This window comes from Macroventuria anomochaeta (assembly GCF_010093625.1).
Source record: "Macroventuria anomochaeta strain CBS 525.71 unplaced genomic scaffold BU25scaffold_46, whole genome shotgun sequence".
Classification (NCBI taxonomy): domain Eukaryota; kingdom Fungi; phylum Ascomycota; class Dothideomycetes; order Pleosporales; family Didymellaceae; genus Macroventuria; species Macroventuria anomochaeta.
Window position 1 is genome coordinate 114,361 of NW_022985407.1, and position 24,098 is coordinate 138,458.

The 24,098-nt window shown below is 50.8% G+C and overlaps 14 protein-coding genes and 1 non-coding gene across 15 annotated transcripts; 6 read left to right on the plus strand and 9 right to left on the minus strand.

Moving 5' to 3' along the window:
- The first annotated feature begins 1,597 nt into the window (after window positions 1-1,597).
- BU25DRAFT_213533 (uncharacterized protein) lies at window positions 1,598-3,982 on the plus strand. Its single transcript, XM_033701237.1, has 2 exons — window positions 1,598-1,633; window positions 1,684-3,982. Exon 2 carries the CDS (start codon window positions 1,926-1,928, stop codon window positions 3,969-3,971), a length of 2,046 nt encoding a protein of 681 aa, XP_033556441.1. The 5' UTR covers window positions 1,598-1,633; window positions 1,684-1,925; the 3' UTR covers window positions 3,972-3,982.
- A 328-nt stretch (window positions 3,983-4,310) lies between these two features.
- BU25DRAFT_434967 (uncharacterized protein) lies at window positions 4,311-6,520 on the plus strand (the record flags this gene model as incomplete). Its single annotated transcript, XM_033708886.1, has 3 exons — window positions 4,311-5,535; window positions 5,593-6,070; window positions 6,124-6,520. 3 exons carry the CDS (start codon window positions 4,311-4,313, stop codon window positions 6,518-6,520), a joined length of 2,100 nt encoding a protein of 699 aa, XP_033556442.1.
- A 339-nt stretch (window positions 6,521-6,859) lies between these two features.
- Window positions 6,860-7,639, plus strand: BU25DRAFT_352618 (ClpP/crotonase; the record flags this gene model as incomplete). The annotated part of the gene is made up of 2 exons (XM_033703416.1): window positions 6,860-7,126; window positions 7,175-7,639. The coding sequence occupies 2 exons, from the start codon at window positions 6,860-6,862 to the stop codon at window positions 7,637-7,639; spliced, it is 732 nt and encodes a 243-aa protein (XP_033556443.1).
- A 623-nt stretch (window positions 7,640-8,262) lies between these two features.
- Window positions 8,263-8,814, minus strand: BU25DRAFT_213544 (uncharacterized protein). Its single transcript, XM_033701238.1, has one exon. The coding sequence runs from the start codon at window positions 8,711-8,713 to the stop codon at window positions 8,429-8,431; it is 285 nt and encodes a 94-aa protein (XP_033556444.1). The 5' UTR covers window positions 8,714-8,814; the 3' UTR covers window positions 8,263-8,428.
- On the plus strand, window positions 8,776-10,572 carry BU25DRAFT_415404 (FAD/NAD(P)-binding domain-containing protein). The gene is made up of 2 exons (XM_033707532.1): window positions 8,776-9,701; window positions 9,755-10,572. Exons 1-2 carry the CDS (start codon window positions 8,915-8,917, stop codon window positions 10,495-10,497), a joined length of 1,530 nt encoding a protein of 509 aa, XP_033556445.1. The 5' UTR covers window positions 8,776-8,914; the 3' UTR covers window positions 10,498-10,572.
- Window positions 10,573-11,924: 1,352 nt separating this feature from the next.
- Window positions 11,925-13,123, minus strand: BU25DRAFT_415406 (uncharacterized protein). The gene has a single exon (XM_033707533.1). The coding sequence runs from the start codon at window positions 13,025-13,027 to the stop codon at window positions 12,044-12,046; it is 984 nt and encodes a 327-aa protein (XP_033556446.1). The 5' UTR covers window positions 13,028-13,123; the 3' UTR covers window positions 11,925-12,043.
- A 1,057-nt stretch (window positions 13,124-14,180) lies between these two features.
- On the plus strand, window positions 14,181-14,554 carry BU25DRAFT_415407 (uncharacterized protein). Its single transcript, XM_033707534.1, has one exon. The coding sequence runs from the start codon at window positions 14,199-14,201 to the stop codon at window positions 14,430-14,432; it is 234 nt and encodes a 77-aa protein (XP_033556447.1). The 5' UTR covers window positions 14,181-14,198; the 3' UTR covers window positions 14,433-14,554.
- A 602-nt stretch (window positions 14,555-15,156) lies between these two features.
- Window positions 15,157-15,474, plus strand: BU25DRAFT_297426 (uncharacterized protein; the record flags this gene model as incomplete). The annotated part of the gene is made up of 1 exon (XM_033701933.1): window positions 15,157-15,474. A coding segment is annotated over one exon (318 nt), but the record flags the coding sequence as incomplete, so codon positions are not given.
- A 1,448-nt stretch (window positions 15,475-16,922) lies between these two features.
- Window positions 16,923-17,396, minus strand: BU25DRAFT_463014 (uncharacterized protein; the record flags this gene model as incomplete). Its single annotated transcript, XM_033710567.1, has 1 exon — window positions 16,923-17,396. One exon carries the CDS (start codon window positions 17,394-17,396, stop codon window positions 16,923-16,925), a length of 474 nt encoding a protein of 157 aa, XP_033556449.1.
- On the minus strand, window positions 17,361-17,903 carry BU25DRAFT_480820 (DnaJ-domain-containing protein; the record flags this gene model as incomplete). The annotated part of the gene is made up of 1 exon (XM_033711066.1): window positions 17,361-17,903. One exon carries the CDS (start codon window positions 17,901-17,903, stop codon window positions 17,442-17,444), a length of 462 nt encoding a protein of 153 aa, XP_033556450.1. The 3' UTR covers window positions 17,361-17,441.
- A 488-nt stretch (window positions 17,904-18,391) lies between these two features.
- Window positions 18,392-19,914, minus strand: BU25DRAFT_402939 (polysaccharide lyase family 1 protein; the record flags this gene model as incomplete). Its single annotated transcript, XM_033705058.1, has 4 exons — window positions 19,289-19,914; window positions 19,079-19,238; window positions 18,580-19,029; window positions 18,392-18,558 (listed from the first exon to the last, which is right to left on the minus strand). Exons 1-4 carry the CDS (start codon window positions 19,547-19,549, stop codon window positions 18,392-18,394), a joined length of 1,038 nt encoding a protein of 345 aa, XP_033556451.1. The 5' UTR covers window positions 19,550-19,914.
- Window positions 19,915-20,077: 163 nt separating this feature from the next.
- Window positions 20,078-21,317, minus strand: BU25DRAFT_415409 (uncharacterized protein). The gene has a single exon (XM_033707535.1). It carries the CDS (start codon window positions 20,876-20,878, stop codon window positions 20,387-20,389), a length of 492 nt encoding a protein of 163 aa, XP_033556452.1. The 5' UTR covers window positions 20,879-21,317; the 3' UTR covers window positions 20,078-20,386.
- On the minus strand, window positions 20,978-21,234 carry BU25DRAFT_463017 (uncharacterized protein; the record flags this gene model as incomplete). Its single annotated transcript, XM_033710568.1, has 2 exons — window positions 20,978-21,163; window positions 21,226-21,234. The coding sequence occupies 2 exons, from the start codon at window positions 21,232-21,234 to the stop codon at window positions 20,978-20,980; spliced, it is 195 nt and encodes a 64-aa protein (XP_033556453.1).
- A 599-nt stretch (window positions 21,318-21,916) lies between the features above and the next one.
- On the minus strand, window positions 21,917-22,399 carry BU25DRAFT_480822 (uncharacterized protein; the record flags this gene model as incomplete). The annotated part of the gene is made up of 1 exon (XM_033711067.1): window positions 21,917-22,399. The coding sequence occupies one exon, from the start codon at window positions 22,397-22,399 to the stop codon at window positions 21,917-21,919; it is 483 nt and encodes a 160-aa protein (XP_033556454.1).
- A 658-nt stretch (window positions 22,400-23,057) lies between these two features.
- On the minus strand, window positions 23,058-23,161 carry BU25DRAFT_t140. Its single transcript has one exon. It is a non-coding gene; the product is annotated as a tRNA-Ala (tRNA).
- Between the last annotated feature and the right edge of the window lie 937 nt (window positions 23,162-24,098).

Below are 24,098 nucleotides of genomic sequence, written 5' to 3' on the forward strand. Positions count from 1 at the left end.
CTGCATCCCTTCTCTCCAAAACCTCTCTGCCAGCACCGGGTTTGACTTGTTTAGTGGCTGCAGCAAGACATCTTGCTACTGTCATCTGCAATAGATTGAGCGCATTGATTACATTGTCGTTCAGACTGGCGCCTGAATCTGCACAGCCGCTTGTCCCAGAGCTACGCCAGTTTCCTGAGCTGGACCATTTGTTCCCAATCGACGTTGTGGCGGACCTTCTCGATTCTCTTAGGACTACCTGCGTACAAGTCGAATTGGTGGCGCACGGTTACGATGGTATGACTGGAAAGCAGATGTAAAACCACCTCCGGGACTCCAATGTCCTGTGTCAAGCCTTGGCACGACTGTTCTCATGACTCACCCACCTTCGTCTCAAGGCAGGCAATGTATGGTCATTCATACTTGACAATCTCTTGGTTGGGCCCGTTCAGCGCAATCTGCAATGTTTACGCATTGACATTTGCAACACTAAAGTCACGAATGAGCGACCGCTTGGCATCGACACGTCTTTTGCTGAGTTTGCTGTCGCGAACCATGATTACTTGCCACCTGACCATGAAACTTGGAGATTGCATTGGTTGCGTATGCAGAACCTGGTCGCAAAAGGACTGCGAAAGTCTTATGAAAAAGGCCGGTTTCCGTACATTGTCACGATGCATCTTCTCGCCACTTAGTCAGATGCGACTGAGCTAAATTTCGATGGGGAACGCTAGAATAGACTGGACATCATCGAACAGGGTATCTACACCATCCCGATCGTCGTGTTGCACCCAAAGACAATCTACGATTACGTGGAAGAAGGACCGTGGAAAGGTAGACAGATCGCAGTGTGGCCGTACATCTCCACTTGTTTTAACGGTTTGATTTCTGCGGACACTAATGAGACCTGGACGAACAGCATGACTGGTGTCCGCCTTCCTTTGTCCAAGGATCTTGGCAAGCTTAGCAGGTACGCACTCCAGTGGGAGGACGCAATGATGCTAGGAACATCTCGCGCAGCATTTCGAGAAAGAGTGAGGACGTGTTGCGGAGATGCAATGGCTGCCGACTTTGATTGGGAAATCAACTTCAAAGTCGAGGAACCCCATTTTAGATTGCCTTACGTTACTGAGGCTTGATGGAGTGGTATGACTGATGGGGATGCTATGATCTCGATAGAGAAGAACCAACAGGGATCTCGCCAAACAGTCATGCTCTGTCCTAGACACCGACAACAGGGACTTTGTACATTCCACATCAGGCCCCCAGGAAAATGTAATCTGGACCGCAACTAACGACACCTGGTATGTAGTCTCAAGGGCGAACGCAGTATGACGCATTGCAATCTACAAACCAACAATTCGGTGCATCGCCCGAAGTATGTATGGGAGCTAAAAAGTGGATTCTGACGGATGTCATTGGCTTGACATGGCACCTTCCCTTTTCAATCGCCCCAGATCCACCTTAGTCAGCACATCTCTACCTCAAGAAGAACCTGGTTGCTGATGTAAATGTTGGCTCGAAGGAGCTCCGCAAGCAAAAGCTGGTCGAAGGGTACAACAATTTCAAGTTCAACGGCTTGGCCACTGGCAAGATGCAGCTCGAAGTGTGGGATGGTAGCACCATGAGCGGTGGTGGCTATGGAAAGCTGGAGGTATGAGTTCCGATCTCACTGTTGCCATGGTAAATGCTAAGGTGATACAGGTAACGAACTCGGCTTCGTTGTGCAATTACAACTTCCAGGTTGTGGGCTTGCCAGGCTGAGAGCCACGACGCAATTGCCTCATACCAGAATCATACTATCACAAATTCGGTCCTACTAAGCGAAACATACTTGATTTGCTGTATGAGACCCACCCATCGTCGCATTGCCGAGGTGGCCTGATTGACAATTGTGAGCCTGAAATATCCTCCACTTTGGACAGGTAGCAGCATTAGTAGACGTCATGCCAAAGGTTCGGGAGAAATTAGAAATACCGCACCGTACTGCCGCCTACGAGCTACTGGACGATGAGATCTTCAAGTTGACCTTGACCGAAGAGAACAAAGCTGAGGTCTTTGAGTATGGTCTCTCCAAGCTCAATAAAAGCCAGCATGAAGCATCGTCCATACTTCAGAATCTTTCGAAATGGGATCCGCATATCAGATCGCTGTTTGCCCTCCGCTCATCCTCCACCATCCTCAACACACCTTTTCGTCTCGTCTTCCCCAATGCTGATCTCTCATCATTTGAGGAGACTGGCTTGTACGTTCGTCAGTACATGGCAGTATCATACTGCTGGCGTTCCAAGGATTTCCTATCCGCAGGCTACGAAAGGCACGGCAGTTGGCCCATAAGCAAGCCTTTTGTGAAAGCGATAATCAGCGAGAAGGATCACCCTCGTGTTGGGATTTGGATGGACCAGCTCTGCATTGAACAAACGTCGTCGGTTGACAAGCAGAAATCTGTCGCAGCGATGGACATCATCTACCGGTCATGCATCCGCCTTTTAGTCTTACTTGAAGACGTGTTCCTGGACGAGGAAGAGGTGGCGTTGTCTAAGAAATATGATCCGTCCAGAATTACATTCGACCGAGCGTGGAGGCCGCCAGCGGATGAACAGGCTGTGTTTGCAAGCTTCTATAATAAAGTCAACGCGGCACGGTGGTGGGAACGAGCATGGTGCTTCCATGAGTTCAATGTCAACGAACCGTGGAGTCACAATAGACAGTGTCACGAGGTCTATAACGCTACTTTCATCATGAATGGCCCTATAGGATCAACAGTGAAGATCAAGTGGTGGACCCTGCACTACATCATGGCATCCGCCATGCCTGAGGACAAAGGACAGGAGATCTTCGCTCTCATCGACGCTGGAGATCGCGAACCTGGATGGAGGAGCAGTGTCATGGCAAGGCACAATGGCGTGAGTAAAAAGGGATGCATGCTCTTGGAAGACAAGTTAAGCATCATGATCAACACGTGTGGGCTTGCACTTGCGTACCAAGGACAGGCGCTGAAGAGCACGGACGAGATTCTATACATCAGCGCCTTGCTAGCTCTTGCAGTGGGAGAATCTTACCCACTTACCATGTTTGACGGCCGAGCTATCCCTAAGCTGAACAACAAATCAACGTGGTTTCAGCGACACCTTGTAGCTGATGATATCTCAATCCCCAGGTTCAGGATTGGAGGTCTGCATGGTATTCATTGTGTTTCGATGCAAGAAATAGAGCTGGAAATGGTCTTCCTCCCGCCACCTGCTATTTGGTCCGGCGTGAAAGATGAAGACCTCAGACCTACCTATGAGATCTTTCCTGGCACGATAGCGACCACGCGACCAACCACACATGGACCAGTAGGAGATCACTTTGCATCAGCGAGTCGACCTGATGCAGTCCTTGACAATCCGCGCCGTAGGTTTCTTGCCGGCTGTGTCATGAATGGACACGCCTTCACAGCCCGACTGTGGATACAAGTCGTACGAGATGTCATAGGACCCAACTACAACCAGGGACTGTTCAAAGACCTGAAGCCCAACCCATCGCTGCTATCTGCTGCACAAAGGTTCGTCATACAGCTCCTATCAGTCTCAACATTACAGGGCATCCCACCTCCCTCTACTTTCACACTCGAAGACGCGCACCTCTTCCTAACGTGGCTTACTGATCCGCGATCTATGTACTATATCAGCGTCTACACGTACCGTATGCAGTGTACCATTGACGGTCAGGGAGCATTTACTACAGGTGCGCAGGTCAATGAGCACTTTCAAGATGGGCCGATTGAGGAGTTGCGGGCTGCTGTGCCAACTGATCTGCTGGATGCGCCCTGCATCCCTCTCAGAGTGTGGCTTCTGCGACCGAGGAAGATTGAGGATGGAGTGGGCAAGTGGATGCTTGTGGGGAAGGCGATGTTGCTGGGTGAGCCGGACTTGAAGAAGGTAATCAAGGGGAATGAGGGAAGGGACGATGCGGTGGTGAGATCGAGGAGAGTCGTTGTTGGTGGTTGATGGACGAGTACCCAAATTCGTTCAACGACTTACAGCAGAGCTAAGGGACACAATTTCTACATTCTTGCATGATTCAATTATCGATGTGTTGGTTTGTGCAATAGAGAGAGTGCTCAATTCCGTGCCTTCCATCAGTGTTGAGATGGCTGGGGACCCCGGTTAATTGCGGCCCCGCAACCTGGTCGCGTTCCAGAACTTCTATTACCGAACGCGAGCGCTCCTTCGACTTCCAACCGCGGTCATTACAATCAACATGCACCACACCTGAGCTCTCGATTCACTTGCTCAATACATCCACATGAGGCCGATGTTTCCTTCACTACATGATTCGGCGTGTAGATGGCCCCGCCAAACGAGCAGCGAGCGCGCCGAACAATCAAAGCGTGCGTGATCTGCCACAAGAAGAAAGTACGGTGCGACATCGATGAAGTCGAAAGAGATCGATGTACGCCGTGTACAAAAGACAACTATCAATGCATTCCTCGCGAGCGGAAACGAAAGAGGTTCACCTTCAGTCCCTCTCCACCCGCAGATCAAAGAAGAGTCAAGGCGCAAGACGCTGAATCTTTACTTTCTGAAAGCGTAAGAGAAGATTTCGCTGTCAATCACACAGCCAACGGTAGCTCAGGCGAAGGGAACAACATTGCCTTTGGTTCAGGTAGCGCAGCGACGCTACAAGACCAGGAGCTGAAGTCCGAGGTCGATTTCGGCAGAAGGCTGTCAAGCACTGCGAGTCTGCATGAGCCTCCACTTCTGGAACGTCAGCTTGATCCATCGCTCGACACACCATACGGAAGCATCCCATCTAGCATGCCCGAGTCCAGCTATCGACCTAGGAACAGTGTCAGTTACCTCGGACGATTGGAATACCTCCGTGGCGACCTTCCTGTCGACGATGATTCCGAACTACCGAACAAGGTACCCCATCGATTATCCAACACCGATATCGAAATCCTAAGGATCCAACAAGTGACTGAGCTGCCACCTCGAGCTGTTCGCGAGAGTTTGCTTGATGCTTTCTGGACGCGTTGCTACCCGTGGACCCCAGTAGTGGAGCGCAGTTGGATAAATGAACGGAGCCCTGGCACAACATCCCTCCTTCTTCAACATGCCATATTTTTGGCCGGTAGCAGAGTCAGTGCGCCAGTGCAGAACTACCCTTCGGAAGACTTCTATAAGAAGGCTCGACTGCTGTTCTGGATGGGTGCCGAGGATGATCCAATCATCAACATTGCATCGGCGTGCCTGCTACAGTGGTGGAACCCCGAAGGACCTGAAAGAGTGTCTTTGGATACAAGCAGCTTCTGGGTACGAGTCTGCGTTGGTCTTGCATATCAAGTCGGATTGCACCGAGAGCCGAACGGGAAGCCAGATGCTGGTCTGCGAAAACGAATATGGTGGTCACTAGTGACTCGTGATTGTCTAATCAACGCAGGTCACGGACGGCCTCGCGCGATTGACCTCAAGCTTGCTGATGTGTCACCCATCTCCGCCCTAGACTTCGACGGTGTTGCGGGTTCCGCAGATCTGTTCGCCGCATACGTGGGCATCTCGTGCGTTCTGGGTATGTAGGACAAAAGGTTTTCCATTTCAACTAGTCGAAGACTGACTATATGCCTAGGCGATCTCACACAGAGCTACCTGCGCAAGCAGGGATTGCAAGAACAGAAGAAGTCGCTTGAGGACAGACTCTTTCGATGGCTCAAAACACTACCAGACCATCTGCAGCTGTGCAGAGCAACCGAAGGGCGGCCTCTCAAGTCATACGGCTTTGAGGCTCGTCAACTACACGTTCAATACTTCACAGTCCTGGTTATTTTGAACCGACCACTTGACCCTAAGTTAGCACCATCGACAGCTTCGCTGCTAGCATCATCGTATATTGCGGGCATCTTCGAAGACTTTATGGCTCGTGATGAGCTTCGCTATCTTGGCCCAATCTTTACCTTCTACTGTTTGACTGCTGGCATGGCGCAGCTCTCGTGCTATCGCTATTCAGAGATGGTGGGTTTAGCTGAACAAAACCTCAACATCATGGCTCGAGCGCTCGAAGAGTTGAGCAAAAGGTGGCCCACAGCTGTCGGCAGTCTAAAACATCTGTAAGTGTTTTGAAGACCACCGCAACATTATTCAGCTGCTGATGAAGCCACAGGATGGACGTCCGTGAGAAAGCAACACAACGTCCTCATCTTGGCCAGTTCCCAGATATCAGCCTTCCAAGTACCACGGCGCAATTCTTCTCGGAATTTGGTCCCGATCTTTGTCGAATGTGGCACTCAATCTATCAACGAATGCCCCAAGCTACTAGTTATGCACCGAGAGAACTTGAGATGGCTGGTATTCTGCAAGATCTGCGTACACCGAACAACCACCACCATCTTGATCTCGACATCAATGCCGACGTTGCTGCTCAGCACATGATGAATAACCAGATTACTACTGAAGCATCTCTAGAGCCTACTCTATTGCAACCGCAAGAATGGTTTGGCCCATACGCGATGGGCAACTGGTTGATGACCGATTGGGATCAAGGCGGCTTGGGTTGGTGAAGTACTAATATGCCTTTCTCAAAGCAGCCTTGCGCAAATCAATTCGACGGCCTCGCCTCCAAATCGAACACAACTCGAGCGAGTCAGCAAACAAAGCGAGTTACCGAAAATCGCCGCCCATGGCAGGGGCCCAATCTACCCCACATCTCCGCATTTCGTGTGCCGAGGCCCGCTACCCGTCTTCGCGGGTTCGTAGCTCCGAGCATCGTCATTAGTTTCGCGTCGACAATATGCTAGGCCACTGCCTATCGTGTGTACGTCGACTCCGGACAGTACCATGAACCCCACGAGTACCGCTCAGGACAGCTTCTACATTGATCAACCTCGTTCAGGACCACAATGGCACTAGGTCCGTACACGAACCTGGGCGTCGACCGCCATGACCGCGTCTACGTAATCACTATGCAGAAAGCGCCCGAGAACCGCCTGAACGTTAAGTTCGCACAAGAGATAATACGTGCACTACGAGACATCGAGCAAGAACTTGGCTCAGGCTCAGACGGCTGCGTTATCACAAGAGGAAACGATGAGAAGTTCTGGTGCACAGGATTAGAGTTGGATGAGTCTGACACGAATCCACACGCAAACAGTGATGGTTTCTTTCCGGTATTATGCCAGTAAATGTGCACTGAGCCTGTGCTAACGACACGTTAGCTCTTGGCGACACTTCTTGACTATCCTTTCCCCACGATCGCCCTCCTCACAGGCCACACCTTCGGCGGCGCCTGCCCCTTTGCTCTTGCTCACGACTACCGCATCATGAATTCTAACAGAGGCTTCTTCAGCATGCCGCCCGTCAACCTCGGCCTGCACTTCCCTGGCATCGGCTACCTCCCACGCCTCAAGCTTCGACCACAAATTGCACGCAAGATGCTGCTCGAGGCACACAAGTGGACGGGTAAAGAGGCGCTGGAGGATGGGATTGTGGATCAGATCGCCGAGCCTAAGGAAATGCTGGATGTTGCGCTCAGAAGAGCGAAGGAAGTGCAGGGGAAGGCGAAGATGGGTGTATACAGCTTATTACGAAATGAGCTGTGGGGTGAGGCGGCGGAGAAGATTAGAGGAATATGTTATGTGCATGGAAGAAGGACTACAGCGCCAGCAAAAGCTAAGATTTGATGGTCAGCAAAAGCAAAGAAAGCAAAGCCAATGCGAAGTCTACCACATCGACGAATCGTATTCACCACCGGCAACATCAATATACATCCCCCATAACCCATCCGCACCTCTCACACACGCTCCCGTGACATTTTATCCGCCCACAATGAGCGTTGCCACATGTCCACCGGCCATGATGCATTCCCAGGTAGCATCTCTTATAGCCACCCTGATATCGCTATCCAGGACCTCGTCAAGCTCGATACTAGAGCGTGCAAGCATCGTCCAGTGTTCCATCGGTAACCAGATCGAGGGATCTTTGTGGTATCGGTCGTGTCGTATGCCCGGAGTGTATAGTGGAGGAGTCAGGTGGTTGCGCTGTGGTTGTGGCGGTGGAAGGAGTGATTGTATGTCCAAGCAATCACCTTTGATACAAACTGCCCGGAATGTATCAAACCGTTCATCAAGGCTAGTCATAGGCACAAAGCAAGATCTTTGATTGACCTGACTACCTGAGCCAAACCAGTTACCTCCTCTATATCATCCTCTCATGCTGTCCAACTCGGCGTCTCCCGTCCACTGCCCTTGCACTTGTCTCCCTGGCATTTCCTTCGCCCACACCCTTCACATGTCCACCCGGCCATCATGAGCTCCCAGGTATCCTTGTGACGTACGAGACCTGACTGCATTCTGTCTGTTTGCGTTCGGCGTCCGAGAACACGGCAAAGTGCGAGAGCCTCGGAGCTTCCCGTGTGCAAGTACCTAGGTAGATAAGTACTTCGCCCTTGTCTGCTAAACCTTGGGAGTGGTCTAAAAACTAGAGGAGTGTTTGGTGTTGCAGACCAGGCAGAATGCGGCCAACACTGCGCCACCTTGCCTTTTCGGGCGACTGCCGCGGCACAAATGCCAAAGCAATGGAGCGATGACGAAGTTGAGCAAGCACGTCGAGCCACCATACGCACGAAACAACCCAATAACAATTGGCCTCGGAGACCTTGGCTGCGGACGAGACAGCTCCCGGCGGAAGATGGCGAGCAACAACATAGCGTCGATTCTTGCTGAGAGTGGAATAGTGTGATGTATGTAGCTGCGCATGCCCCAGAGTCGCCTGCCCTTGATACAATAGTCTCCTTCTTGCCGTACTGCACGATCATCGTCTACGATTCTTGCTTGACATCTTCATCCCAAGTCAAGCCTTCATCAGAGATCGACTGCGATCCTTAATCCCACATTTCGTACCTGCGCAACCTGCAGTCAGCATTGGCAACAACAGGGATCGCACAACACAGGCCCACCATGAACGGCCACGCCACCACCACCGAAAAGCACACCGCAGGCTACGCCGACAACGAAACACACCTCGACGTCCTCATCGTTGGCGCCGGCATCTCGGGTGTCAACGCCGCCTATCACGTGCAAACCGAACTTCCGACATCCTCCTATGCAATCCTCGAGGCCCGTCATGAGCTTGGCGGCACCTGGTCGCAATTCAAGTACCCTGGCGTGCGCTCCGACTCGGATCTACACACACTGGGCTTCAAGTTTCACCCATGGAAAGCGCGCAACCCCATTGCGACGGGCGACAACATCCTTGCGTACCTGCAAGAAACGGTGCACAAGTTCGACATCGAGAAGCGCATTCGGTACAATCAGAAAGTCGCGAGCGCGGACTGGAGCTCCGAGCAGCAGCGATGGCAGGTGCAGGTCGACGTCGGCCGCGGTGAGGAGAAGAAGAGGGTCGTGTACTGGACAAAGTGGATGATTCTGGGTACCGGATACTACAGCTACGAGAAGCCCATGTTCGCGCACATTCCTGGCCTGGCGGACAACTTCAAAGGCCAGACGATTCACCCTCAGTTTTGGCCTGAAAACTTGGACTACAAGGGCAAGAAGGTAGTTATCATTGGCAGTGGAGCCACGGCTATTACGCTGCTCCCTGCGCTCGTGGAGGGCGGCGTAGGTCATGTCACGCAGTTGCAGAGGAGCCCGAGTTACATTGTCGGTTTGCCGCAGCCGGGCAACAACTCGACACCGCCGCTGTGGCAGAGGCTGCTGCCGCAGTGGATGGTGTTGAAGTGGAAGCGTACGGCCCCCTCAAGAATTTCCCCCAAAGCTATCCACTAATCCATGTCACAGGCTTCCAATTCACCCTCGTCGCCATTCTCCTCTATTACTTCTGCATCCACTTCCCCAACGCCGCCGCCAACTTCATCCGCGGCGCCGCAAAGAAGCAACTGCCCCCCGACTTCCCCATCGACCCGCACTTCAAGCCTGGCTACAACCCCTGGGAGCAGCGCCTGTGTCTGTGCCCCGACGGCGACTTCTTCAAATGCTTCAATAGCGGACACGCGAGCATCGTCACCGACACCATCCAGAACGTTGTCAGCGACGGCATACTGTTGAACGGTGGCGAGAAGCTGGACGCAGACATCATCATCACGGCCACAGGCCTCAATTTAAGATTCTTGGGCGGCATTGATTTGGCTGTTGATGGCAAGAAAGTCGACGTCCCCAGCGAATACATGTGGCGCTTCGCCATGCTCTCCAACGTTCCCAACCTCGGACAAATCATCGGGTACTGGAACGCGTCCTGGACACTTGGCTCGGACACCGTCAGCCGCCTCTTCACCCGCGTGATCAAGCATATGAGTGAGAACGGTTACACGGCAGCCATCCCCACTATCAGTGAGGAGGAGAAGAAGAACCCCCAGAGTGTGAGTCCGTTGAGTAGCACGTATGTGAAGAACAATTTGAGCAAGTTGCCGAAGTGTGGTAACACTGGGCCGTGGACGCCACGGGAGTATTATTTCAAGGATAGTTGGAAGGCTAAGCATTGCGATTTGAATGATGGGATGAGGTTTGAGAAGGTCAGCACATAGATGTCATTGAGATAGATAGGAAACCAATTCGCGTACTGTATCCTGTATCTGCTGAACAGAGCTGCGTTACCTGTGATACTCCGTACTACGTTTCTCAGTTTTCTCATGAAGATTTCAAAGTGACAGAAGACCTAGATGCGCACAACTGTTAGCATCTTTTGCTGCCAAGCGGCATCGAAGCATCCAGGGTAGGTAAGGGGTGCGTCTGCGGGGCATGCCCTTGCCCTTGCCGCAATGCCGTACCCTGACAACATCGAATTTCCTCTCAACCAGGGAGACAACAGCAACGCTTCTCCACATCCAAAAGGACATGTGCTTTGACGACTACGAGCAAAATGAGCTGTCAAAGTTCGCAGCCGGCGTTCGCACAGCATATCCTGTGGGGGCGAGACGCATCAGGTTGTTGAGGCTACGCATGCCAAATCCAGGACAACCACATCACTTCGCAGTTTTTACCATGTCGCTATGCCGGAATCTACGCACTATCGCCTGAGTATCGAATCAGCTTGGCGATCGGAGACATCAACCCGCCCTTCTGCGTGTTGTGAGGCGGTACAGTACTCGTCTCGACACGCACCATGCTCAGGAGGCCTGCGCAACGTCCTCCTGTGTGCCGGGATTCTTTTGTGGGGTGCTGATTAGAGATGGCAGCTGCAGACCTGTAGACAACAGTCCGCCCTTTGCAGCAAGGCTGAAACTTCACAGATAAGCACCGAACGCAGTCAGCTAACCCTTGTGCAGGCTAACCCTTGTGCAGGCTGACCCTTGTGCAGGCTCGCCTCCACGAAACTTGACCAACGTTTTGCTGGCATCACACGAGGAACTTCAGATTTGCTATGGACGCTATGGAAATGTCTCTGTTCGGGCCTGAACGTTTGATTGATCGGTTTAATGTTCGATGTGAGTGGGCCTGACGTTTGTCTACGCTAGAGGCCAAGGACAAGGACGAACTTCTTGCCTACGGAGCGATTTACGAGGGCCCTGTCGACGACGAGCACATTGAACTATATATCCTCATCAACTTCGTCCTTTTCACAAAGACTTCATCGGCCGCATACCTAGAAAAGGCGGTTCGTCAAACGGAAGGATGGGTAGCAGTGACTGGCCCAGACCATCCTGATTGCGAAATACTTGACCTGATGTCATCGAAGATGTTGGCTTATACAGAAGAAGGGTAAGTGTCTTCTCGATCGCGATCCAGGCACATCCAACATACATAACGCGAGGACTGAAGACTACAAGCTCACGTTACTAGGCCTGATAGTCAAGAACCTACCACTCTCGAGGTTCCCTTCGAGATGCTACATGTCAGCTATCGGGCCTACCTTGGGGTAACTTTTTTCCATCACAGCTTATGTAACAGGAGGATATATATTCGCTCACTTTGATAGACCTATCAATTAACGACCTCAATCTCTCTCATATTGCTGACGTTATTTCATATCTTGTTCAAAAGCTTCCAACTATATCCTCTGCTCGCAAAGTCGATGCAGACTAGTATGTACAAGAGAATTGTTTTGTTCTCCACCGATGGATATTTCACCATCTACAAGTACTTAGCAAACCTCGTCCTACTAACCCAGCCAAGAGCAGGGACCTCGCGTTTGCTCATCTGCTTGACGCTCTCAGCATAATCGCTAGTACCCTTATCGGGCTCCGCATCAGCAGACTTGCAGGTCGGCTGCGCACCGTTCTTTCCAAGCTTGCCGTCGACGGCGGCAAAGTGCTGCTTCTCCGAGGTAGTGGCGATCATGTTGGTAGCAGCCTCCTCAGTCCATCCATTGATGAAGTCGCCGTGCGAGCACCAAGCGGGACCACAGGCCAGCTTGCCGGGGAAGGTGCCGGACCAGCCGTTGGGCAGGACCTTGCGGAGGTCGTAGCGGATGGAGAAGCGTAGCTGGGGCATCGACTTCATGCCGTTGGGGCAGTAGTTCGTGGTGCCGTACGTCTTGGACTTGTACGCTGTCTCAAGAGTCTCCTCGTTGACGCACTGAGGGAAATAGAGGAGCTGCTGGAGGTGGGTCGAGCAGGTCTTGGAGGGAAAACCGTTGCTGTCGAGCGCTGAGGCGGAGTCGCTTTCGCAGAACCATTCGACCTTTGCGTCGGCGGGCATGGCGCTCTGAGTTGTGGCGGAGGCGTCTCCGGCAACCATCTTCACGTTCTGTGGGATGGCGACTTCGGCGGGTGTCTCGCCGAGGTTGTAGTACGCACTGAAGCGCATGACGGGGATAGGCTCGTACGTTGAGCCATCAGCAGTGTAAAGAGCTGTGGGAATCCAGTAGACGGACAAGTCATTGGGGTTCTGGGCGTTGGTGCAGCCGGCCTGGAGCTCGGCAGAGGTGTTTGTGTTGGCGGTAACGGCGTCGGAGCCGAAGAACGAGTGCAAGTGAGACTTGCTGTAGGAGCCAGGGAACACGATGGGGTCAACGTTCTTGTACATGAAAGGTGAGGCGACATTGACCTGGGTGTAGGCGCTGGCGAGCTGTGCGAGCAGACCGGCGCTCAGAAGGAGGGTGTTGGAAGGAGACATCCTGTGCCTATGGTATGAAACGAATGTGATTATGGAAAGTAAAGAACGAAAGTGAGAGAGAATGTAAGGAGTGAACTGCTGGAGATGTCAATTGTGTTCGCGCCAGGAGTACTTATTCCTCAGGCAAGCACTATCATGCACGCCGCAGCGTAGAACATACTCTTCCTCTTTCGTGCTGTCTCTCCTAACTCAGTTTCAAGATGCCCGTACATCACTCGTTAAAGCAATCATTTCGACCCGTGTTGCCGTGCGCTTCGCCTCGCCTTGACATCGCTACCGAGAGAACGCCACAGTTTGCCTGAAAACGTCTTCGCAGTGGAGATGGAGCATGAACGCGGGTCGTCGCCGCGATCCGCTCTCTCTGTGACAAGTGTGCTGATTGGCCAATGTTGCGGCTCAAAACACTAGCTCCCGCGATAACGGTTTTGAAACACCCCCATTCATTTTGTTCCAAACGCCAAGAGGGGAGTCGGCAATGCTCTGTAAGGGTGTTTCTATGGCTCAGTCGACTTCAAAAGGTATATGCTCCGTGAAGTCTCTGTCGATGTGATCTAGATGTGACCATTGCGGGATAGCTCCAGATATTCTGGGAATGCTCAGGAGCAAGCGACAAACCAATGAATAGCCGCACACGTATCGATTCATACAACCCTCAATTACGAACATCCCGCTGGAGTCCGCAACTGTGCTACTTATGGCCTACAAGTCTCCAGTAATAGTTGCGACAAAGCCTTAGTTGCTGGTGGCGAATGTTTTGAGAAGGCCTTCATTTAGAAATTTGGGGCCCAATTGCCCTTAGTGCGATGAGAGGTATGGTGATATCTGTACATAACATCCAGGATCTTCGAGCAGGAAGCATTTGCCCACCTACCGTTCGCACTCCCGTTAGGAGCAAAGGGGCATTCGGAACGTTCTGCGCGCACGATGCTGCCGCCGTCCTCATGTGAGAGCTTAGACGCAACAAAGGCAGAAATAACAAGTCATCATGGAAGAAATCCGATAGAAATAAGGCGTAAGTGGAGGAGCGAGCATCAGCACCCTCGAGATGCAAAGATGAAGTTGGTCGTGAACCTTACCGGAAGCGGCTAGTAGATACGTCACAGGTTTCCTTCCACTGGAGACGACCACAACTCATCCTGTTGACCTTGTCACAGTCGAACTCGTCTGAGAGATGAAAGGTCTCGCGTCCTTCCTCCTGATCCTGCGGGACAGACGGAACAATGAAATCCCAAGAAGTCCGCCATCAGGCTGCAAGCGCAGCGGGGAGCTGAGGAGAACGCAATCGCACGGCATCTTCGAAAATCTCCTCATCGGCCCGTGTCAGATAGCAAGCTTAGGCGTCTTTGTTTCTTCCATTTGTACAACAACTACTGCGGCTCTAGGCGAGGCTTTAAGCTTGTCTTAGATGCACCGCTCACATTATGCAAACAAGTATGTCAAAGGAACCACACACCTGTGGGATTTGCTAGTTAGAAGTACTTTTTTACCTCAATGGCAATTACAGTCTTTGTCCGGAATGGAGCTGGTAGGAGCTAACCGCCGATCATGAATCTTCGAGTACCAATGAGTCTGGCTACTGGTTCAATCTTTGGTATAATCAAGCGATTGAACTGGCAGAGCGCGGCTGTGAACTGGTGATATGGCTTGTCACCTTGCGTCAATCCGACATAACACTGGACAGCCAGCTACGAGCATACTTCATGCACAACTCGCAAGAACAATTAGCAATTGACTAAGTCCATAATCTCCGTGATTACACGGACAGCTGGGATTTTGCTCGTAAGCTGGTATTATGCGTTGAAGCTGGGTACGTGATTTGCGGGTGGCAAGAACGAGACTTTCGGTGAATGGGTACGCTGACCAGTAGATACAGTGATGTGGCTGCTTCAAAGATCAAACATAAGCCCCCCAAACTGTGTCCATCGTCCGTTGTGACAATATCGAAAGCCCGAAGCTGGTTACAGACATGCATCAACACGCAGCAGGTGTGCCTCGGACCCAGGTCTGATGACACTCAATGCAATTTCAACGATATTGACGTGATAAGGCCTCGTCATCTTATCAAAATATGCGTATCTCCTTCGCATTTTGATTTGAAAACACATTCAGAGTTATGCTTGGTAGAGAAGTCCGATACTCTATGGCCGCAACATGCTGCCCTGAGTTATTGTTGGGAAGGAGACCAAGAAGTCAACTTGACCAAGCCAATTCTGACTTTATGGCGCTCCGAGATCTTGTTCTATAATCTTCCACAGACCATCAAAGATGCTTTATGGGTGACAGCTGAGCTCGGTCTTCAGTACCTCTGGGTTGATGCCTTTTGCATCATTCAAGATGAGGACGCCGACAAGAATAAAGAGCTCGCCAGAATGAGCGATGTATACTCAGAAGCGTACATTACGTTGCTTGCAGCCCGAAGCCCCAAGGGTCAAGATGGTTTTCTTCAATCAGATATATGACGAGAGAAAAGAGGCTATCGTATACCCTACATATATCGCGATGGACAGATAGGATCATGATCTTCTGGACGGGCAGAGATGTTGGGATTTTAGAGCCAGTCGATCAACGCGGCTTGGTGTGTTCAACAGCAACTTCTCTCAACCCGAATTCTAGAATTTGGGACACATCGATTTCGGTATGGATGCGCCGCAAATCGTAGGGAAGGTGTTACAATGGAGGTAGATAGTTGAATCACTGACTCTGGAACATTTGCCCAGCACGGAACAGGCCACTCACTTGTCTTGCCGGCTGACTGAACTACATTACCGGCAAACGGACACGACTTTCCATATCTCTGGAAGCGCATTATCACTCATTATAGTGGCGTAGGATTGAGCTATCATGGTGATAAATTGCGTGCCATCTCAGCCGTTGTCAGAAAGTTTGATCAAGGCTCACATGCGCGATATTACGCCGGCCTCTGGGTTGATCAACTGCCTGATCTATTGTTTGGGGGCCTGAGTACAGAGTCGAGAGCTCACGAAAACCCTTTCGAATTGCCGCTTATTTCGCTCCATCGTGGTCTTGGGCATCGTTCCATGGTCAAATCTCTCATGCCATGATCTATTCCAAAAATACTGTCTATAAATTGCTCAAAAGTGACGTCGTCAATAGGGTTACTGGGGACGACTTCAGCGACGTCATCAGTACGGAACTCAAGATACGTACACTAGCACTTGCTGTCAAAGTCGGTATCTTTGAAACAGCATCTGAATCGTGGAGAGCGCTGGAGCCAGGGCAAAACTCGGAAGACTGTCAAAGGAGAACAATGGGACCGCAGAAAACCTCAGAGGGGACCTTGTACTATTGCTGGGGACATTTATTGATTCTGTGTCCATGAAAGAGTGGATCAATATGTCTGGTCGATATGACGAATTTAGCGTGACGGAATCTGGCGTTCTACTGGTTCGAATTACATGGGAAGATGGACTGATCCTCAAGCTACAATCACAAAGTACAAACACGTACACACGCATGGGCACTTTCCAGATAGAAAGATTTGCTCAGGAAGACTGGACATGGAAGACGGTAGATGTTACGATCATTTGATAAGAGTCAACACCTTACAAGGTTGTACCTACAACAAAAAAATTCCAGGTCAATGCTCGTGCGTACATTACCTGGCTATGTCTCTCCACGCAAGAAGATCTAATACTTTGCGCTTTCGGCAGCTTTCTCTCGCTCACCCTTCCCTTGCCCGAGATCCTGCCATGCACATGCAGCAAGCTGATACATCTTTTTGTCTCCACGCATCACACGCTTAAGCGTGATCCAACTCGGTTCCCCTCTGTTACCGGCTTAGCTTACTCTCCCCACTTCTATCATTCTACATACATAAATAGTTCCCCTCCTTCATAGCTGTTCAACCAACTCAGCTCCTCATGTTTCTCACACGTTATACACAACACCCTCCCTTTGTGCCAGTAAATTTTAATGTCTTATCAGGCTTGAAGTCTGAGTCTTTGAACAAGACACGTCGTGGATTGTCAGGATGATCTGGCCTTGGCACAAACATTGCCTTCCGACAAGGCTTTTTCGTGAAGAAGTTGAGACAGGTGCCGTGCGTAATCACCTCCGATGGTAGCTTGAAACAGCTCTTCGAGTCCGGTCTGTTTGCGTGCACATCCCAGAAAAACTTGAATGCCTTCGTCTCGCTGTCGTACTGATCCATCTCCTTGAACTTATCTTCAGTGTTAGGTTCCAAGATAACTGTCACCAAGAGATGCTCGTCGAGCCCTTCAGGTTGCATACGATGCTTGTACAGGCTCTCGATCTTGTGAATACGCTGCATGTCTGGTGTGTTGTTGACCTCGATGCTAACGTTTGGTTTGGCGTAGGGGTTGAAGTGTTCAGCCTTGCGTACCTTCATGTAGATAAAGATCCGGTTCTCTTCACAGTACACTGCGCCCGGCCCTCACTCGTAAGGCCCATAGTCACCTTCGACCATGATGGGCATGGCCCAATCGTGTGAAAGGACCTGTAGTGTTCGTGGATGTTTTCGTGGTGGGGATGGTGGACGCGGCGGTTGAGGTGCATACTGCTCGGAGCCGAAGTCGGAGTCGGGGTCGGAGTCGGGGTTGTAACGTGAATAGTCGTAACCTGAGGCTGTGTTGTAAGGGTTGTAGTCGTCGCGCTTCTGACGTTTGGCTAGACGCAGCTCCGTCTCATCATACTCTCTACGTCGTTGTGAATCCCCAAGAACCTCCCAGGCACGATTGGCGTTCTTGGTGATCGTCTCGTTTTTGACCTTGTCATTTTCTGGAATGTTCAGGTTCTTATCAGGATGATGCCTGATCATGATGCAACGGTATGCCTTTTTGATGTCTGCGTGGGTAGCGTCTTGCTGTACACCCAGAATCTCATAGTGTGTCGACATGTTAGCTTGAATAGCCTAGAGCGAAGCGCAAATGCTGCATCGATCTCACGCGATGGGCAGAGAGAGCGACGAAGACATGGCTGTCCGCACCAAGGATCTCTTTGTTGCCCCCTTGAAGCTCGTTTATCGTTACTAACTTGAATCAACAACGTGTGCTGTGCGCTTCCCTTCTTTGTTCGGATTTCCAGATCATGATGTCGGCTTGAAAGGTTGTTTGTCGTTTGTGATGTCTTAAGCACATATGCGCAGAGTAAGCAAGACAGGATACCACATACTAACGAGCAGCACCATTCTTGCGATCGAGGAATATCAGACTTTGGTCTTACTGCAATGAGTCATACGAAGAGGTAGTTCGATATGGACGACCGGTCGGATTGACAAAGCCACTTGGGATATGCTTGGTTTAGTCAGATCTAGGCAACTGCAAACAGCGTGTCAAAACTCTGACGCTGATCTCTACTTGCACTTTTACATGCGACAATGACATTCTAGACCTTTCCAATACCGGCACCTTGCTTGACGACCTTTGTGACGTCCTTGAGGGAGGTGAGCTTGTACTTGTAGGGAGCCTTGGTAAAGTTTCCGACCTGGGTGATATTGACGCGAGCTTTCCCGAAATCGTTCTCTGCCAAGATGTTAGCATGTGGTTTCTTTGCTCAAGAGTGAGATCACTTACTCGCACCAAGGTTGGCGAATCCGTCAATCTCGAAGTCGCCGTCGGGGCTGGTGTTAGGGCTGTCTTCGGGGATGACGAGACCGTAAGTGCTCAACGCCTCCCTTGTGTTACCGGTGAAGACGTTGCCCTCGACAAGAACCTGGTTGTCGCTACGGCTGTGGATAGCCTGGTACAAGAAGTCCTGGTACAAGTTGTTGTAGATGTGCTGGTGACCGAAGCGGCCAGCGGGTCCTCGGGTGCCGGAGTTCCTCCAGTAGTTATGGTGGTAGGTGACGTGAAGGTGGCCACTGTCAACATCCCTCAATGCATCGCTATTGCCAATCAAGGAGCTCTTCCAGTGGTCGTGGAAGTAGTTCCAGGAGACAGTAATCCAATCCGAAGCTCGGACAATGTCCAGCTGTCCATCGTAGTAGTCAGGGCCAATCTCAACGGAAATTTCGGAGCTGAACTCTGATGTTTGTCAGTAGGTAGCTTCAAGGTTGAGGTCGAACGGTCTTACCGTTGTGGTCAATCCAGACGCGAGTGCTGTTCTGAATGGTAATGCCATCGTTATTGACAATTTTGCGGATGGCAAAGTTGCGAAGAATAACGTTGGTCGCATTGACGATGGAGATACCAGCACCAGTGATCTCCGCGCCCTTGCCAACGCCGATAATTGACTCGAATAAGTTAGAAGATGTGGTGATGCTTTGCTATACCATTATCATACCTTGTTGCTGCCGGGTCGCAGACGGGATGTCAAGTTGAAGTTACCCTTGGCATAGATGATCTTCGGCTCTGTGCCAGCCACAGCTGAGACGAGAGCTTCAACTGAAGAGACTGTAACAGTCTGGCTCTTCTTGCCAGCGCCGCCAGTAGTCGGTCCAATTGGGTTGTCCTTGGCAAATCCGACCAGGCTGTAGTCGGCTCCCGACGGGATAGCCGTTGTTACGAAAGCAAGGGAAAGAATGGAGATGAGTGAGAGCTTCATCTTGACCGAGGCGAGAGCAGATAGGAGAAGGGCCGAGCAATCTCTGGCTGCTCAGAATTCGGACCGCTGAGCATGGTACTTATAGTCCAGGTATTACCCCAGAATGGCAACATCTTCAATTCAGGTCGTTGGAAAGTCCTCGTGGCTCAGCTATAATTCTTCCGCGCCGTGGCGCACAACTTGCCAGGGAGGAAGAGGCTACATGTCCGCACATGCAGTCGATATCGTCGCTGCAGAGCTGCATCTCATTGTTGACAGCCTGACAAGCCGGATGGTGGCATCAAGCAACGAGATGAAGATGTACGATGGCTGAGGGCAATCTCGTTAAGTGGTGGAACAATCGAACCCCAGATTATCCAGAGTTGAAGAGGGAAGATCGACCGTCTTGGAACATCTTGGCGACTGGGGAAGAAATGCGAGATGAACGACCTCAGGAGGCCCGTGCCAGGCACCTCTCCACCTGCCAAGCACACAAGCTCCACCAGTGCTTGACCTCGACCCTGCTTCATCACCTCATCTGTGCTCATCATTTGACAAGATGAGCAAATTTCCGCTGCCATCAGCCATTGCTACTTCTCGTTTACGCATGTCGCTTGCCGTGCTACACTCGCACCTTCCTGCTGACCTGTCCGCGGCCGCAGTTCGAGCGCCTGCATCTTCGAATAGCCTGGCTTGGCTCGAGTCCGAGTAACCAGCACATTACGACTTTATCATATTTCTTGAGTTCAAGCCTATCACTTTCAGGGCAGGTCGAGTTGGGATCATATACTTCATCTCATTGCTACACACGCTTGACGCTTGATCGACACATCTGGCAGTATGGGGTTGATCTCTCTATCATGGTCTGCTCTTCATTTTCGGAAAACGCGAGATTCTGGGACGTCTATCAGCACCAGCCCAAATCTGTGCGTGTGCAAGTCTAGACTCTGGTTCTTCGCTTCTGTCTCCGTTTCCCTGGCCACCTTGCTGTGGGATCTCTATTGAGCTTCTCGGTCGTCCTTGGCCGCTGGATACTAACCTCGTCGTTCGTTCATCCCTTCTCACCTGCTTGGCCATGATCCATCCCGCAGCCTGCTCAGCCGCTTCTTTCGGAGAACTGTGCGCGATGAGATAGCCTTGCACACCAGCTGCTGTCAACTCATCGTTCGGGATCGCCGACTTAAAGCCTTTGGTCAGCCTTTCGAAGTTTGGCTCCTCCAGATCCGTGTACATGCGCTCGAAGATCATTCCGGGGGTCTCTTTCGTTACCTTTTCGAAATAGATATCTCTATCGATGCGTCCGGCACGTATGAGAGCTTCGTCCAGATGTACTGGCTTGTTCGAAGTCATGACAAGCACACCGCCGTCTCCAGCCGTGTCGATCGCATCCAAGAGACCCGCGAGTGTGACAGCCTCTTTTCCTTCACGATCGTCTCGCTTGTCATTGGCTTAGGTTTCGTCAAGCTCAGACTTCTCGGATGTGTCTGCCTCCATCTTCTCGTGGCGAATACCAGCTGTATCAATGTCTTCAAGCAGCAAGACATCGTTCTTGCGTGGTCCACTGAACAAGTAGCGCAACTGTGTTTTGTTGCGGACCTTCTTCAGGCTTAGAGGCCAGAAAGTGCCCCACATCTGCTGTCCTCTCGTTCTGCGGGCTGTCGTCCATCCTTTCGAGATACAAGATGTGTCCGTCGTACCAGAAACATGTTGCATGGACAGCAGAACATCTCTTGACTTCGTGCTTTAGGTCAGCACTATCCGCCTCGAGCTCGTACGTTCCAGATGAACATCGACGTGATTTCTGCCAGATCCATTGGTATGCTCTGTGATTCACTCGTGAATCTCGTTCACAGTGAAGTACTCATTCGAGACGATGATGCTGTGAGTAAATGGCTCGACAACCCACGGACTCAAGTATGGCCTGAAGTATTTTACTCCAATGTAGACTGTAATAGTATAGATAAATAAAGGAGTGATCTTTGTGACATCCAGGCTCAAGTGCACTAAGATAGGAGCAACTAGTGGCCAGAGTAACATCATTTCCAGTCGGCTGGACGTCAGCATCTGAGTCGCGCTCGGCTTTGAAGAGCTGTCGGATGCTTCATCGAAATCGGCCGACAGGAACTTGTCAGCGTGAAGGCCTTGCATGTTAATGTGCGGATCGAAATGTACAGTTGTTGCAGGATATCGGAACTTTACGCGTCTCAGACTGTTCAGAGCAAGCGGCACGTCATGCTCCACTTGTTTGCCATACCATACTAACACATGGGTAAAGTCAATTATTTTACTCGTCTTGCGCCTGACTTACACACTGTATCAGGACATGGTTCACACACGTGCACGTGACAAACAAGCAAGTTTAACGTCTCTGCTTATGCCCACCAACACTCAATCCAAATCCGACAGCAAACGACCATATTCTCTACCAATCCTCCCTCGTAGGCACTTCGCAAACATCCACCTAAACGCCCACGAGAACTGAGTCGCGAACCCCCGATTTTGACTCCCAGGAACAAGCGCCTCTGCGCATTGCCCCTTGAGGACGTCTACATCGACAATGCCTCTCCTATCGTTGAACCATATCGTCAATACTGTAACATCCCTATACTTGGCCTCAATCCTATCCAAAAAACACGGCAGCGGGACCCCTTCACCCAGGCTGTAAACGTTGCCATCATAATGAATGAAAGAACGATCATCCGCACCATCCGAGGATAGATGGCTGTAAAGAGTTTGAAGATGCAATGCAGCCCTTGCAGCGCTCCAGCCATGCGCGCACGAACTCTGTTCAGTGTGGATCTCATAGTTATGCAGACCTGGCCCATACGTAGATGCAGGCCAACGCGTCGGGAAAAACGTCGCATAAGTCATATTCGATATCCAAGATCGAATGCAGCTGAGGAAGAAATCTTCAGCGCATAATCAGCATTTTGATGTGTTGGCATTGAAAGCTGAGTGCACTTTGTGTGTTTGAGCCCCTGAGAAGGATGAAAGCTTTTTTAATATCTGGACAGCGCAGGTGTCTCACTTTTCTGCACAATGCCTTTCATCGGTATCTGCCAGAACAAAGACGTCTCAAGGACACAAGCCCGGCTTTCTGAGACTCATGAGCAGCTCGTTTCGGATCGTTCTCCTCTCGAATTTGACACAGCGCAGATCTACCACAAAGCGCACGAAGACTATGTAAACAAGAGTAGGAGAAAGGAACTTGCGTAACCTCCCACTAGTTCGGGTGTTCTAGATTGATACTCAGCATCTTAGTGTTCCAAAAATCTCGGTCGGGCACCGACGCCTATTTCCCTTTACGTCTCTCCCACCATCCACAATGCACACGAAAGATGGCGACGCTGCAAAGGCAAAATTATACCTAGGTATCGACTCACGGAAGCCACATACAAAAGGGCAACCTTCTCTTTACACACAAGACCCAGGGCGCTCTTTCTCCGACTTTGACAGTCAAAAATCATCCACTACCAACTGTTCCGCGAGACCTCAGACAGCAAACAGAAGTTGGCAAAAGCAAAAAAGTTGGACTCGCGGGGAATCGAACCCCGGACCACTCCCAGTCAGGATTCAAAGCACTAAGTGCTTGCGAGATGCTAAGGGAGTATTATACCACTAAACCACGAGCCCCTAGCTCATTTATATTATATTGCTCATTGTTTCTATACATATTCTTTGAAGAAATATTTTTCAAAAAACTTGAGTTCCAGCTGTCCCATAACTAGCTTCCAAAAATCATACATTTTACCTTCTCAAGAATGTCTTTCAGTAGTCTTTTAGACGGTTTGTATTACGCTCAGCGCACATAGGCACATATTGTTACAGTCTTAAGACGTGTGTCTATTCTTGCCCGGGAAAGCGGCGTGGTTGCGTCAGGTTGATCATTGGATGAGAACATCTTTCCCAAAATCCAGTTCTCAAGATCTGAAACTGTTGAGTCATTGAATTGCTCTGCTCACGCTTCCAATTATTGTATTGTGCAACCAAGTTTCAGAATACGTCTTGTGGTTCTCGTTTCTTGCTTGTTGGTGCTGCCAAGCCAGCCAGTCAGTCAGGGCGCCAGAGACAACTGCTGATGAGCTTGGCATTTACCACGGAACTATTTTCAACACATAATCCGCAATGCGGTACACAGGCGCCCACGTCCAATGACCGCATGCTTCTCGAAGCATCTCTCAACGCGTCCTGGCTTATTCTTAAGAGTCGAGAGTACTCTCTGGATTAGCATGCAGGGTGTGATTCGTTCGAGGTTGTCCAACGCGTGCGAATGAATCTCTGGTGCTGCTAAGGTCAAAAACCTTCGAGCATCTTGCCGTCTCAATCGCTGAGTGCTGCCTATAATGATATCAGTACTAGCTTTTGGTACACAATTGATCTCGAACAATTGTATGTACTGCTGGACTTCCCAGGGTTGGTGTCGTGCTTACAAAGTGGTTTAGTTCGACAAGTCTCAACCGCGAGAAGCTCAAGCCAGCCTTGGCGCATGCGGGTACCCGCCACGCGGTAGGAGAAAATATGCCCACCGCCAAGAGTACTTCACAAAAGCACCCTTAGGCTGCAACAGCCC